At 40.6% G+C, this 13,624-nt stretch overlaps 1 protein-coding gene and 1 pseudogene across 7 annotated transcripts in view; one reads left to right on the forward strand and one right to left on the reverse strand.

Annotated features, from left to right (window-relative positions):
- The window catches only part of TMEM163 (transmembrane protein 163), a 342,830-nt gene that overhangs the window by 137,832 nt on the left and 191,374 nt on the right, over positions 1-13,624 (forward strand). For all 7 annotated transcript variants that reach the window (XM_036237865.1, XM_036237866.1, XM_016164021.2 and 4 more), the window contains one exon: positions 2,544-2,663. In XM_036237865.1, coding sequence (XP_036093758.1) covers positions 2,544-2,663 — 120 coding nt within the window. The remainder of the gene's footprint in view (positions 1-2,543; positions 2,664-13,624) is intronic.
- Positions 1,217-1,335, reverse strand: LOC118614070 (annotated as a pseudogene).

Raw genomic sequence — 13,624 nt, forward strand, 5'->3', positions numbered from 1 at the left:
TCCCTTTGCTGAAAGGAAAGTTTTCCATTCTTGGTAATGGCTCTATTTTTAGAAAGGAAAAGTAGGAAAAAAAAGGTTGAATCAAAATAGGAAAGTTTCTCCTTTCTTGAACAGTCTTCCCATTGCATTTCTTCTAATTTTTAATTTAAAGAATCTCATGGGAGAGGCACACAAAGGATCGGACCTTGGGAAGAACCACCAGTCCTGTTGAGAGGACCGAGGTGCCACCGTAGCAGGGCAGTCCAGCCCATGTGGGCTGCCATTTTAAACACTGCCATGGTCGTGCTAGCCTCCTGAGGAGTGAGGCATGTAGATTGGTCTGTGTGGTCCAGTCGTCGTGCTGGAAACAGCCGACTTTGGAAGGAAAAATGCCATGTGGCAGAAGAGAAAACACAGATCGTTGTGTTTCTATTAGAAAATTAAATCTACTTCTGAAAAGAACCTTGTTTTCACCTGCAGTGGATAAACCTCTCGAGATCATTGCTGTCAAAATACCCAGCAAATGAACTGCTTATTTGAGTCATTACTTAAATGTTACGGCTTCACTTCTCCTAGAAATCAATAGGCCAAGATGAAAGGAAGATTTTTATATCATTTGGAAAAAGGGAAATGAATTATCAGTAGTGTGTGGGACTTGTTCATTCTCGGTTGTAGCTTAACTGAATATAAAGGTGATTGTAGTTGAAAATTAGAATAGGGTTTTTTTTTGGCAGTTAGGGAAGATGTAGACAAAGGGACAAAAAGAAGTAAACAAAAGGATTTAAATTTGAAATGCCTTGTACCTAGGGCAGAATTTGACAAGAGAGGTTTCTCTGTTTTCCATCCAAGTGCATTTATTAAGGAAGGTTTGGAGAGGTTTTTTTTTTTTTTTTTTTTTTTTTTTTTTTTTTTTTTTACCATGAGGTGTTGGAGATGGCGTTTATACCTACCTTTAGCAATCTCATCTACCTTTCGATCCCATGTGAGTGTACAGGTTTCGATTGTTTAAAAATTTCTGAGCTATAAAGTGGGCTCGCTATGCAGCCTTCTTGATATTTTCTTTTGCTTCGTTCAGGAGTTGTTCTGCATGCTTGAGTCTGGGTAGTAAAGGGACTAAGTTTTTTTGTTTGTTTGTTTGTTTTTGTTTTTTTTTTTTTTTTAGACTAGGGAACCCTTGGTTGACCTCACAGATTGCAAGTACCTTGTCAGTTTACAATCCCTTATTTTTTGTTTTTTACACCTACAGCACTTGGTCTTCCTAGGTGGTCTCCCATCCAAGTACTAATCAGTCCTGACCCTGCTTAGCTTCTAAGATCAGACAGTATCAGGCTTGTTCAGGGTAGCATGACCGTAGGCAAAAGGACTAAGTTTTAACAGGGTCCTTGTGATAATTTTTGGCAACCAGAGGCTTAGTGTGGTGCTCAGGCGGTGTAATGGGATGATGCCTTTTATACAAGGCATAGGTGTGATATGTTGCACACCATGCAGTTTTTAAAAAATGGCCCCTTAGCTTTGCTGATTTCTTCATTGTTGGGAACTGTTGTGATGAGGCTGCTCCACCTGTGAAAGGTATATGATGTGTTGTTTAGCTAGAGATGTTGCCATAAGCTTTTGCTTTGTAGACTGCTTGGCTGAGGATTTGGTTCTTCGTGAAACAAAGAGATGCTGTATATGATCTATTTTCAAAGGAGAAGAAAAAATATAAATTGGATCATACTGAAGATATTTCAGTCTTCGACCCAAGGCAGTTGAAGTGCGGGTATTGCCTTGGAGTCATGAATTTCTGTTCTTGTCAAGGGCTCTCAATGTTGAAAGCATGGGAGACAAAAATCAAACCTTTCATACACATGGCCTATCTGGAAAGCTGCCTCTAGTTTTAGCAGACTTATCTCACTTTAATATTGAATTTTTTTTTTACATAAACCTGGTACAAAGGGACAGATAAATACAGAACAGCAAAAGGAGAGAAGAAAACGTGGCCTATAATTTAGGTCAGTTGGCTGTTGGTGGTGGCACTTAAAGGGAAATGATCCTTCTGTTAATTGTCATTGAGGGAGCAATGAGGGCATTTATATTCCACAACTCATTGCTTTGGGCAAAACCTAGCCTACCAGTTGGGACTGAGCAGGTGGATCAATACAAATCAATGTCCATAGTTAAGGAGCCTGAATGGTCAACTAAATGTGGACCATTGGTGCTGTTTTCCTAAAGAAAGGGCTTTGTTAGAAGGAGCAACAACATACCCGTGTGAGCCAAGCGAATTAGCACAGGGATAGGGATGACTGTGGTCATATAGCAGGTCAGGGAGGGATGGGGTCTGCAGGGTCATTATAAAGAATACAACTACTGTCACCCTGCAGGAACTCATGCCAGAGATTGCCAGAGCCTCTGATCTTTCAAGAGATGCCAGAAAGCCTGATTTCTATGTGAACTCTCCTAATCATTAAAATACATCTTGGCCCACGGGCTGCCAATTTGCAATCCTTGGATAAGAAAGTATAACTCTGGCTGTGGGTTTCTTAATAAGGAAACGTCTAACTTCCTTTTCTCCTTGTTTTTGTCAGGCTTACTGGAAAGCAGCACTCGTCTAAAACCTCACGAAGCCCAGAACTACAGAAAGAAGGCGTTGTGGGTCTCCTGGTTCTCCATTATTGTGACACTGGCCCTGGCAGTGGCTGCCTTTAGTGAGTATCCAGAATCTTGCAGATTGATATGTGCTGGGGTAGCCTGTTTTATTCTGACTCCTGTGGGGTGTCCTTTTGCTTTTAGTTGACTATTATTGACAAGTAAATTTTTTTTATGTGATTGGATAGTCAGGGTACTTATAAATTAGTAAAATGGCTTCTTTCCTCTGTGGAGGGAAGAGGTGGTTAAGAAGAAGAAACAGTGATATGAGGAGCCTTGGTTCTCATCAGTATGTGGCTTTGTGTAAGTAGATTCCAGCTGCCAGCTGAATAGTGAAAATATTTTCTTGATGGTTGCCTTCAGCTTGAGCTGACGTGCGACATATATTCTTGAGATTCGTGTTTTGAGCCTTAGTGCAACCAGATGAGTGTAATGTTGCAGTAATCCTCTCCTTTTCCCTGATTATATCTGTGTAAGGTTTGGAATAAAATGGACACTTATTTTTATGAGGAAAAATGAGAGAATCCTCTCAAGTTTTCAGTGGCCACAGAAACAAAAAACATTTATTATGATCAAGAAAAACTAAGACAATAGAACACTTTCTGCCTATGGATAATCCTGTTTGGAGGTTAGGAAGCCCTGTGACATGCGTTTTCTCAGCTAACATTTGCAGCCTATACCATGTGCATGAGCTATTTATTCTTATTAATCATGCAATGATTCACAAGCTTCAGCAATGGCATTCAGCTTCAGCACAGCCCTGGTAGAAACCAGAGGACCGATCTTTCTTTCTTCTTTCTTTCTTTCTTTCTGCTTTTTCTTTCTGCTTCGTCTTCTTCTATTCTTCACTTCTTTCTTCTTTCTTTCTCTTCTTTCTTCTTCATTTTTTCTTCTTCCTTCTTCCTTCCTTTTATGCTTCGGTCCTTCTTCTTTCTTTCTTTCTTCTTTCTTCCTTCTTCTTTTGTTCTTTTCTTTTCTTTACTTTCTTTCTTCCCGTCCTCCATTGTGCTGGTCTTCTCTTCTTCTCTCTCTCGCTCTTCCTCCTTTTCTTCCTTCCTTCCGTCCATCCATATGGGTGGGGTGTGTGTGTGTCTCCCTCTCTCTTCTCTCCCCTTCCTCTCCCATCCTCCCTCCCTCCCTTCCTTCCTTCCTTCCTTCCTTCCTTCCTTCCTTCCTTCCTTCCTTCCTTCCTTTTTCCTTCCTTCCTTTTCTTTCTTTTCTTTCTTTTTATGCCAGGGAAAAGAGCAATGTATTTTGTGATTAGTTTATTACCTTAATAGAAAGATCTATATTCTAAGTGATAAGTGTCATACAAAGTGTCTCATGACAACCCTGATGGTAGGAGAAAAAAGGACCGTGTGTGCTGGAAGATAGAGAGCTTGGTGTATGTTGTTTAAAATTCTGTTCTGTGCAGTTAGATCTGCTGCTGGAAGTTGGTGTTGGCTTCCAAGAGGGAATATTAGAATTTGACCAAATGCTTCTGGCAAAACTGGGCATATATTACTTGAAGCAATTTATATTGGAAACAGTATGCCATATCTTGGCTCTCAAAAAAGCCAAACATTTAGAAGCAGAGAGTAATGCATCTCAGGATATAAACATTTACCAGTGAGCCAGAAATCTAATCAAGAGGAATTCTAATTCCTGAAAATAGCTGCTCCTTCCTCTCTCCTCCTTTTTTTCCCCCTTTTATGCTGAAACAAGAATAACAAGCAGATTGATGTCCCCAGAGGATAATTTGATTGTGGTGGCTGTTGGAGGCTCCGGATCATACACCATAATTTACATATGTAAGGAAAGAGGAATGGAATGAAGGGAGGTGGTTTACAAACAGAGTAACAGTCACTCAGATGTGTCCCTGTGCCTAATAAAGCTGTTACCACTTTATCCTGTGGGTGTTTGAATGGGAATCTGATTGTGATGATGTAGTGAGCAAGTCTTTCCTTTGGGAGACTAATACTACATTTGGTGTACTTAATCTCATACTAGGGAAAAATTATGGGGAAATTTTGCTTTCACATGTTTTGCTTGATCACTTGGGTTATCTTGAAAATTTAGTTCCATTTCCTTTAATAAAAAAAGAATGTTGCATAGTGCATTTGGAGTTAGAATTTGCTTTGTAAAGGTTTTCCCCCCCCGCCCCTTTTAAAATGATTTTACCCCTTTATTATAGCAAGTACTGTCAACGAAAGAATGTCCAGCCTAAGAAAAAATCTTAGGAGTTTATTTGAGCCAAACTGACATTTGCTGGGAAGCAAAATCTCAAGGGATCGAGAAAATGCTCTGGAGAATGGCAGTATAATAGTTTACTTTATACATTAGTATCAAAGGAGGGATGTATGGGGAATTGCATGAAATTCATTGGTGGTAGATTAGCGAGATGGGAGAAAACAAGCAGGGCGAATCTCTGAAATTGGATAAAAAATAAAATGGAGTGATACATACTTCTTTTACAGGGGAGGGTACGGAGTAGTTAACATTTATAGCACATAGAGATGGTATGCACACAACAAGACAACAATGAGGGGTCGCTTTGTGGTCTCATGCCCTGGTGGGAGGTTGTGCTCTGAGGGCTCTAGAAAAGGTGATTACTCCGATATTTCAAAGGTATATTATTTTAGATGCAAAAAGACAATAGACAGACTCACCAAAGGTGTAAGATTGGCCTTTGTCGAGAAAGCTACAGGCCTAGATGTGACTACCCAACGTGACTCATGTTTAGTTGGGAATTTTTATGTTTAGACCCTCCTGCATGGTTACTTTCAAGTCTGAGTTTGTAAGGCCCACCAGGCAGACCTCCTCTGAGCTTGTCAGTTTTAGTATGTGGCCCTTTTTTTTTTTTTTTCATTCACAGTATTTAAGTCTAATCATCTATCTTCTTACCTCTAAAATGTTGACACTGGCATATAATGACACGATCTTAGTTGTTTTCTTTAGTATATTCAGTTTGTTCCTAAGTTGCTTTAAACTTAGTTAAACCAAAAAATGTAGATGAACTATATTTTCCTCCACTTTAACTATATAGAATAGCTTTACAGTGTGTGTGTATTTCATATTTTAAACTCTTGGGGGTGGTCTCTGGATAGGGTGCAGTTAGGGTTGTTGGTTTTGCCCTTTAGTTTCTAAATGTATTTGTAATATGAGATACTTAAAATCCTTTTAAAACATCAGTTCCATGTTGACAGTTTTGTGAAATCCTTTTCATAGTTTTGAATGGAAAAAAAAATCAATAAGGATTAAGTAATATAAGCTGACTTTTGAAGTTATGTTTAAATTATGATCTAAAGGAAACGTGTATATTTTAGAAATAGCAAATGTGTATTTTTGAAAAAGTGTCAGAAGGAGCCCTAGTCTTATTCTCTGAGGAGGTGGTTGACAGAAAGATGGGATGAAATGGAATTGTCCGTCCTAGCCAATGAAATGGTCAGTTAACTCAGTGTTTTTAAAAAGAATTGCCATGGAATTACAACATGTGATGTTTGGCATGGCAGAGAAGTCTTTGGAGTGTGTGTGTAAGCGCACACACGTGTGTGCATGTGTTGCCAGAGGGTGATAATCATGGCAAAGAGAAGGCCATATTTGTTGTCACGTTTTCTTGGCACCACTGAATGGTTTGCCATCACTTTGGGGTCAGGAAGAGCATGCAGTACTCAAGATTGTTAGATTAGTTAACAGATATTTAAAAAACCTTTAAAAAATTTTTTTTCTTTAAATTAGTTGAAAGAGAAAGATTTCCATGAAAAAAATTTCTTAGAAATAAATTTCCGCTAAAGTTTTGTTTAGATACTGTTTCTAACCCTAGTGTGTGAGTCCTTCAGCCTACGTGCATTGGATCAGAGATGAATGAGCAAGAGTTTATAGTGGAGAAGGGAATTTTTTGGGATTGATGTCAATCTGGAGTTTGGGTGAGCTTGCATTCTATCGGCTCCCCTGTGGCAGGTAACTAACAGGTTTTATGGAGCCCAATCACCAGACACCTGTGGATAAAGAGTTTGGGGGTCGTTAGGAGACGACTGGTCAGAGGTGAGGTAACAGTAGTAAATCATTTCTTTAGGTCTTGAAGACAGCTCTGAGGTCAGATCCCACATCCCTCTGTCAGGTTTCTTGGAGAGGAAGCCTGGGGAGCCATTTCACCTTAGGGCTCAGGAGCTGCCAGGGGCTAAAACTTTGTAACCATGAGTCAGGACCTGGTTTGTCCTCTTCTGCTATCTCATGGGTTAGGGATTATCAAGGGGAAAGGCTAAGGTCTTTGAGATGCACAGAGGGAAAAAAGAAGGTTTTTTAAGGCTACAAATCATATTAAAATTACTAAGGCCCTTGGTTTCAATACCAGACTTAGGTCTCTTTTTTTTTTATAAACAGTTGAAATGTTTTTGAGACAGTGGGATCATCCTATGGCCATTCTCTGCCGAGGCGGTGTCTTGGAATCAGTCAGACTTCCTGCTTTATCTCCTCACCTGCCGTTTTCTCTTTAATCGCAGATGCTGATTTTTAGCTGAACATCTTCCGAGGAAATGCTTTTGTTTCTTTTGTTTTAGAAATGAGGATTATGGATATGTATAAGTTTTGGGGACACCTCTTTTTTCAGTCAGCTTGAAGTCATATTTTAACACAGCGTGTACATTACAAGTAAAGTTTGTTACCCTTCACTTTATATAAACTGTGTCTTCTCAGATTAGTAGTTTTTAAAAGACCTAATGATAGCTTATTCGGTATTACGGAGTTATAAATCAGTATGTGTGAAACTGTGGTTGGCATTCGTCTGCCTGACATAGTTGAGAAAATTGGGTGACCTCTCAAAGTTTGCGACTTCAAAGTATTTTGAAAGGAATATAAACTAGTTTTGATATTACTTGGTAATAGAGTGATTTTGGGCCTGTCCAAATGCTGATATAAAACCAGATGGTAATACATCTTGAATATTTCAGAGAGAGCCCAAGTTTGGTTTTAAAATTCATTCTGTTTATAATTGGTAGGCAGCATGGAAAATGGCAATCTTGTTATGAAGAAACCTTAAAAAATATGTTTTAATAATGAAGCTGGAAAGAGAACAGAAGTTCTGTTTCAAAACTCAAGGTTTTCACATCATTAATGTCTTTGTTAGAATGATTTAGAAAAATGCATTCTGGCTCATTTCGAGGTTTGAATGACTGTGTGGGGGAGGAAAAAGTTTCCTTTACCTTTCAGGGTTCTTCTGGCTGCTCTAATAATCAAATTCACATAAGATAGATTAGCAAGAGAAAAGCAATATAAATTTAATAACATGTATACCTCCTGTGTACATGCAAGAGACCCAGGAACACAGAGTAACTCGAAAGCCATTGCCTTAAAGACCGCCTTCAGCTAAAGACCGAAGATGTGGGAGATGGGGAATCAGTTATGGGAGGTTAACATAAGCACAGGAAACAAGGGTAAGATTGTATGCAGATCTAAATCTAAGCCTTCTCCATTAATAAGAGTTTCTAGATATTTAGCTACCTTCTCTTCCTGGTACTGTGAAAGAAACGCCCTTACAAACAGATTTTTCCCTTGCAAATGTAAATGTCCTTTATGGAGCATCACTTCTACTTGGTTTTCAGAGCTTCTGTGATATCTGCTGTTTCTTAAAATTAACCAGCCTGGAATAATCAATATCCCAAAGAGATATATTTTGGGGTGACAAACTTTGCTCCCCTTCAAGTGCAAGTTAATTTTTAGGCACTCAATACATGTTCTATGGGAAGTAAAGTATATTTGATACATCCTCAGGGAAATCCTAAGACACACAGTTCCATTTCAAAAAAAAGTACTCCAAGATCTTTTCAGAAAAAGCTCACTCAAAAATTTAGTGAATAATTTTTTTTGAATAAATTTTTTTTTATTAAGTGACATTGGTTAATAAAATTATATAGGTTTCAAGTGTACAGTTCAATAATACATCATCTGTATATTGCATTGTGTTCCCCCAAAGTCAAGTCTCCTTCTGTCACCATATATTTGACCCTCTTCTACCTCCCAGCTTCCTCTTTTTCTTCTGGTGACCACTAAACTGTTGTCTGCGTCTATGAGTTTTTGTTTGTCTTATTTGTTTGTTGCTTTCAATTTTATATCCCACATATTAGTGAAATCATGTGGTTCTCGACTTTTTCCATCTGACTTATTTCGCTTAGTGTGATTATCTCAAGATCCGTCCATGTTGTCACAAATGGCAGTATTTCATCTTTTCTTATGGCTTAGTAATATTCCATCATATATATGTACCACAGCTTCTTTATCCAGTCAACTATCAAAGGATATTTCTGTTGTTTTCATGTCTTGGCCATTGTGAATAGTGCTGCAGTGAACATCGATGTGTGTATATCTCTATAGATAAATGTTTAAAAAAAAATTTAGTGACTTAAGAATTAGAAAGTTTGTGAAAGGAATGATTTTTATATTTGGAAGTTTTAAAATAATATATTCGATTTTAGTTTAAACTTGACCCTTAAAAATGATAGAATTAGAGTGCTTTTTTTATTTTTAAATCGTGAGTCTAACAGTTGAGAGGTAGGTAAGGTATTCTTTCAACTGCCACACTGCAAGATGGAAAAGGCATAAGACCCTCTGGGGGCCTTCTTGAGAGTAACATCTAAAGAGTTACAATGGCCCAACAAGTCTAGCCAGACCTGGCCTTTGCTCTTTTTTCTCAGACACATCAACTTTTCCATAGAGCTGAAGCTTATGTCATTTCTCCATGCCCATTTTCCCATGGATCTCTGCATGGCTGACGCCGCAAAGAGGCCTCACCAACCACATGGACTCGTCACCCCAGAGTAGTTTTATCCATTATATGCTGTATTTTCTTCATCACCGTTTTTCCCTTTGTGTCCTCACCTCCATTAGATGGTTTTGGTGAGGCCCATGTCTCTAAGATTCTACCCCTGAAATGCTTTCGTGAACCAAAGACGTACAGCTTACATTCTGCTTGTAGGGTGATTCTTTATGTAATTTGGTCATCTTAGGTCTGTTTTATTTGATAAAAGCAGTATATGTACATTATAAAAATCTATGAAGCCAGAGGTACATAGTGTAGGTCTTTGTCCCATCGTGAACTCTCTCTCTCCCAGTTCTTTCTCCCCAGGGACATGCTTTGTTGCCAGTGTCTTGTATCTTCTAGACATTTTTTGTGCATGAACAAGCCCAGGCATGGTGCCTGTGTACACCTTCCACCTGCTACTTCTGTTAGATATGGTGTCTTTCCCTGGATGGTATTTCAAATAGCATGAGATTCTTTGCAAGCTACCACTTTCACAGTTTTGGATTTGCTGTAGAGAATCTTCAAGAACCACCTCCCAAACACTGTCTGCCTGCTGCTGCCAAACCGGTAACATGCTGGGGGGGATGTGGGCAGGAAGTTTGTGAGCCACATCCTGGGCTGTTTAGTGGGATAACTTGTTCCCTGTAAGTGTGCCGAGAGAATGATAACTATGGATGCTGTTTCTGAGATGTGGAAACCAGGAGGGAGGAATTGGCCAAAATGTGGTTTGGGAACCTCATTCTGACAATGCTCCCTGTCTCTGGGTTCCTCCTTCATACCCTTATGTTATCAGAGATTCTGTGCCTGTCACCTACACCCGTGTGCTGCGAGCTTACTGATGGAATACGGAGTGGTACTTTACTTAGGCCCTTTTGCTTACCGGGAGGCCCCTGATGGTCTTGGACCCTCCTTCCTGGCTAGACCCCTCTCATCCCATCTCCCAGCTTACTGCTGCTCTAGCCTGGAAATGTTCCTTGGAGTTCCCCAAATGCTGCATCTTGCTCTGCCCTTGGCTTCAGATGCCCTTCATTCCTGATCCCACCCTTTTTCTAGGTAAATTTCGCTTATCCTTAAAAATTGAGATGAAAGATCACTTCTTCCAGGCAGCTTTCCCTGGTCCTCCATTTAAATAGCGGATTTAAATGCCGCTCTGTTCCCATAGCCCTGTGGGCACCCATCAGAAACATGACACACAGTATTCCAATCATTACATTATAGCGCTTTGCACTAACACACATTCTTCAGAGGCAGGGTCCCTGTATTCTCTATTCTGTATTCTCAGCCCCTAATTTTGTAGTTGGACTAGAGTAATATTTGATGTCTCTGTGCTGATTCCATTATGGCTGCAGCAGGTTGAGAATGTATGTTTGTAGGTAAAGATCCAAGAGAAAGGAAAACAGCTTTTTCAAGTGTATGGAAAGAAACAAGGGGGTAAATCGCAGCTGGGACATCTTCAATTTTTGTAAAAAGCCAGGATGCCAGGGCCTATTTGTTCCCCTTTCCTTCCACTTCTCCACTGTCCCCTCTCCCCCTGCCTCCTATGGAATGAATGGATCCAGGGTTCTATTGACAGGGACTAGCTTGGCGCTGTTAGGAGAGCACATCTTCCTGAGTCTCCGCATTCACAATGAGCTGCTGTTCCTAGCTGGAGTGGAGGAGGGGTCTCAGCAGCTGCTTGCGTGGTCTGCCTCCCTTCTCTCTGCATTCTGCACACAGCATTTAATTAAAAGTGTGGCCAGGGTGCATTAGCACTGGGGTGTCCTTGTCACATAACCATGGCAGTGATTCAAGGGAGCTGGGCAGTGAGCCCCAGCTGGACTCATCATGGCCCCTCCCTGTGTGGGCCCTGGGCTCTAATAGGAAACAGGCCCATGTCCTGTGGGAAATTTGTGAGGGCTTTTCCTATTGTCCTGTATCTTTCCAGTTGTATTTGTTAGCCATCTGGACAAGCAGGGGTTTTCTGGTCTGCTTGTCTTCCTGGCCTGTGGGTTGGTCCTGTGGGAGTCGCCTCTCGAAGGTGAATTTCTGGCATAGCTGCTCCCCTTACCCGAGAGCTGACAGGTAGGTATATGTTTATATGGGATCCGAAAGTAACAGATGAAGCCAGAGGGAAGGAGAAAGCCTCTTCCCCTGGTGAAAGAACTTGTACCTCCCTTTACCTTGTCTTCCATACCTAATAGCCCATTCTTCTAGCTAATGAATGCATTCTTCCAATCGTTGTGAGTGCCTGTTGGTAAAGGACAATCCACTGTGCTAGATACCACAGAGGATATTAGGAAGTAGAACAATCCCTCCATCCCCTTGAAGAGCTCAGGTCTAATGAGAAGGTGAACTCTAGAGATGTCAGAGCAAATGATAGGATAGTGGGGTAGGTAGATAACCTGACTTCCTCCCCCTCATCCCATTAGACATAAAGGGATGCTCAAGAAAGGACATCATTGATCTGTGAGCTAGGATAGTCTACAGTCCCTAGGAACCTCTGTCTCCCACCTCCCTCCCTTCCAAAAAAGAATGAGATGAAAATCAGAGCTGTTAGATTAATGCAGAAGCTAGGGCTGCCCTGGGATGGGAATGCAAGAAGGTGGCTGGTCTAGTGTGAGGGGCCCAGGTTATGATGTCCACAAAGGGATGGAAAATGGCTGCCAAAGTTTGCTACATCTGCCATTACAAAGTACCACAGACTGGGGGCTTACACAAAAGAAGTTAATTTTCTCAACAGTTTGGCTTGTAGATTGCTGCCTTCTCCCTGTCTATATCCTAATCTCTTATAAGGACACCAGTTATATTGTATTAAGGTCCACCCTTGTGACCTCATTTTCACTTAATTGCCTCTTTAAAGACCCCATCTCTAAATACAGTCACCTTATGAGGTACTGGGGGGTGGGGGTTAGTTCTTCAACATATGCATTTGGTGGGGAGGCAATTCAGCCTATAACGATGGCCTTGCCCAGCACCAGGTAGGTAGAGGAAATAGATCTCAGAATAAATGTACTAGAAAACTTTACCTTTAATGAATGGGTGGGCCAGAATAAACCCACTCAGCAGCCCAGAAGAGAACAAGGAAGCTTGTCTTCCTGAGTATAGCTGTGTGGGGAGCGAGGGTCGAGGAGCTTTCCACTAGAATTCACAACCATGAGATCGACTTCATATAAATCTGTGTTTGGAGTTCTCATAGGTTGATTTCCTTGGAAGTAGACTCTGAGACCGACATTTACTGCAGGAGGTTTATTGGGAGCAGGGGCTGGAAGAGGCTCTCAGGAATCATCCATGAAAGTGAGCAGGAGAAGCTGGATTGAACAGACGGAGAAGTTGAACTTCAAAGCTGCTGCCTCAGAGGCTTGTACCGTAGAAATCGAAAAGCTGAGATAACCCGTCGGAATTGTCCAGTCCAGTTGAGGCAAGGGTGCCGGAGCAGTCATTGGTGTGGGCTGCCCCAGGGAGAGGTATACCCTTGGGAGAGGAAGCTTTCTTCAGTAAGAGGGCAGTTTCAGGAGTGGGGTGCAGCTATGAGCCGTCAGCAGTTCTCAGTCTTGGCAGCAGGGGATTGAGTGCCCAGGTCCTGCAGGAGGATCTAGGAGACACCATAGCATCCACTCTAGGAGTTTATACTTCCTGCTTAGCCTAGGAGTCCTCAGGATGTGGTTTGATGTTGGAAATACTCCTTGGAATACCTAAAAGAAATACATGCAGAGCCTCAGCTATGGGCCCAACAGGTGTTCCACAGACGAAGCTCTCCCAAAGGTGAGCTCACAACTCAACATTAGAAAACTTCAGAGGAAAGAGTTCACCATAGCTGAGTCATACAAGTACCATGATTAGAACTCAAATTCTACATAAGAGAATTACTTGACAAAATCTATAAAATAAGTATGTGTAATATGAGCAGTTGATAAGAAAGAAATCAAACACATGAAAAGATAACTGGAAATAATAGTTGGAAAATAACCGAATATATATATATATATATATATATATATATATTATTGCTATTTTTATTGAAATTACAACATGGATGTGGTTTTTAAGAACTATAGCAATCCCCTATTCTTTCTCTCTCCTCTCTTTCCCCCTCGTCCCTCTCCCAGCAATCACTTTACTTCAAGTTGATTCTTTTGTGTGTGTGTGTGTGTGTGTGTGTATAAATACACACACATATATATGTGTGTGTATATACATATATATATATATACATACATACATACATATATAAATAACAGGCTCCTAATACTATTTCATGGTTTTTTT

This window comes from Rousettus aegyptiacus, unplaced genomic scaffold (assembly GCF_014176215.1).
Source record: "Rousettus aegyptiacus isolate mRouAeg1 unplaced genomic scaffold, mRouAeg1.p scaffold_m13_p_2, whole genome shotgun sequence".
Classification (NCBI taxonomy): domain Eukaryota; kingdom Metazoa; phylum Chordata; class Mammalia; order Chiroptera; family Pteropodidae; genus Rousettus; species Rousettus aegyptiacus.